This window comes from Sinocyclocheilus grahami, unplaced genomic scaffold, assembly GCF_001515645.1.
Source record: "Sinocyclocheilus grahami isolate Dianchi unplaced genomic scaffold, SAMN03320097.WGS_v1.1 scaffold18300.1, whole genome shotgun sequence".
In the NCBI taxonomy this organism is placed as follows: Eukaryota; Metazoa; Chordata; class Actinopteri; order Cypriniformes; family Cyprinidae; genus Sinocyclocheilus; species Sinocyclocheilus grahami.
The window spans coordinates 148-1538 of record NW_015517051.1 but is presented as its reverse complement, the minus strand read 5'-3'; the positions used below and the strand labels follow the sequence as shown (position 1 = coordinate 1538).

General features: G+C 44.0%; 1 protein-coding gene across 1 annotated transcript; it reads right to left on the bottom strand.

Moving 5' to 3' along the window:
• Window positions 1-311: 311 nt before the first annotated feature.
• On the bottom strand, window positions 312-767 carry LOC107579580 (histone H2A-like). Its single transcript, XM_016265394.1, has one exon. It carries the CDS (start codon window positions 744-746, stop codon window positions 360-362), a length of 387 nt encoding a protein of 128 aa, XP_016120880.1. The 5' UTR covers window positions 747-767; the 3' UTR covers window positions 312-359.
• Between the last annotated feature and the right edge of the window lie 624 nt (window positions 768-1391).

Genomic DNA, 1391 nt, shown 5'->3' with positions numbered 1-1391 from the left:
ATACAAACTTACCGATCTTGGTGCGCATTAGTTTCATCTCGATTTTACTTTTTTTTCTAGCTTTCTATTTTGTAGTGTATGCATATAGTATATGTACCCAGAGCTACTGGAACCCACAAAAAAAAAAGTCCTTGTGTTTTTGATTACACTTGACAAATAAAGATCATTCTGAATCGCCAGAGATGGTGGATATCATGAATGTTCATAATTGTAGGATTTAGTTGATATAATGCTTATTTGGCTGCACACATTTATGGCATGTTATTCCTAGCAAATTAACCAGAAAAAGTGCTCTGTGAGAGATAAAATGGGTGGCTCTTAAAAGAGCCTTTGTGTTCCAGAAACAGACTAGAACGCGTCTACTTGGCTTTGGCGGGCTTCTCGCTCTTCTTGGGCAGCAGCACGGCCTGGATGTTGGGCAGCACGCCGCCCTGAGCGATGGTCACTCGGCCCAGGAGTTTGTTCAGCTCCTCATCATTGCGCACCGCCAGCTGCAGGTGACGGGGGATGATGCGGGTCTTCTTGTTGTCTCTGGCGGCGTTTCCAGCCAGCTCCAGGATCTCAGCGGTCAGGTACTCGAGCACAGCCGCCAGATAGACGGGAGCTCCGGCACCGACGCGCTGAGCGTAGTTACCTTTGCGGAGAAGCCTGTGAACACGACCGACGGGGAACTGCAGCCCTGCTCTGGAGGAGCGACTCTTGGCCTTCGCTCTCGCCTTGCCGCCGGTTTTGCCTCTTCCGCTCATGGTTGGTTATAATAAAGTAAAAATTATTTCAACAACTGAGAAATATGAATAATCCCATGAGCCCCGCTCTACTGATTTTAAAGGAGCGTGCGAGTCACCCATTGGTTTAGAGTCTGTAAGATTTCAAACCAATCACTGAACTTCCCTCCAACACTGACCGCCGAAGCCACGCCTCTTCAGCTGGCGGTCTGATTGTGCAGCGTTAAAGGAACACTCCACTATTTTTGAAAATAGGCTCAATTTCCAACTCCTCTAGAGGGGTCCTATTATGCTTTTTCACTTTTTTAATTTGAGTCAGTGTGTAGTGCGTATATTTGGGCATACAAAAGATCTAGAAGTTACAAATCTCAAAGTCCGTTTTTTTAAAATCCCTTTTCAAGAACTACAACGAACGGCTCGTTTGGACTACAGCGTTTGTTTTCCGGGCTTTGAGATATCACAAAGCGGCTCATTAGCAGTGTTGGGGAAAGTTACTTTTAAAAGTAATGCATTACAATATTGCGTTACTCCATAAAAAAGTAACTAATTACGTTACTTAGTTACTTTTTATGGAAAGTTATGCGTTACGTTACTTTTGCGTTACTTTGTAAATCTGGACAGGGCTTGCTTGTTTGTTTTTAAAATAAAAAAGTTCTATTTTTGGCA

Bases quoted from the DNA above. Each gene is read 5' to 3' on its own strand.
- LOC107579580 (XM_016265394.1), bottom strand. From the start codon at position 746: ATGAGCGGAAGAGGCAAAACCGGCGGCAAGGCGAGAGCGAAGGCCAAG.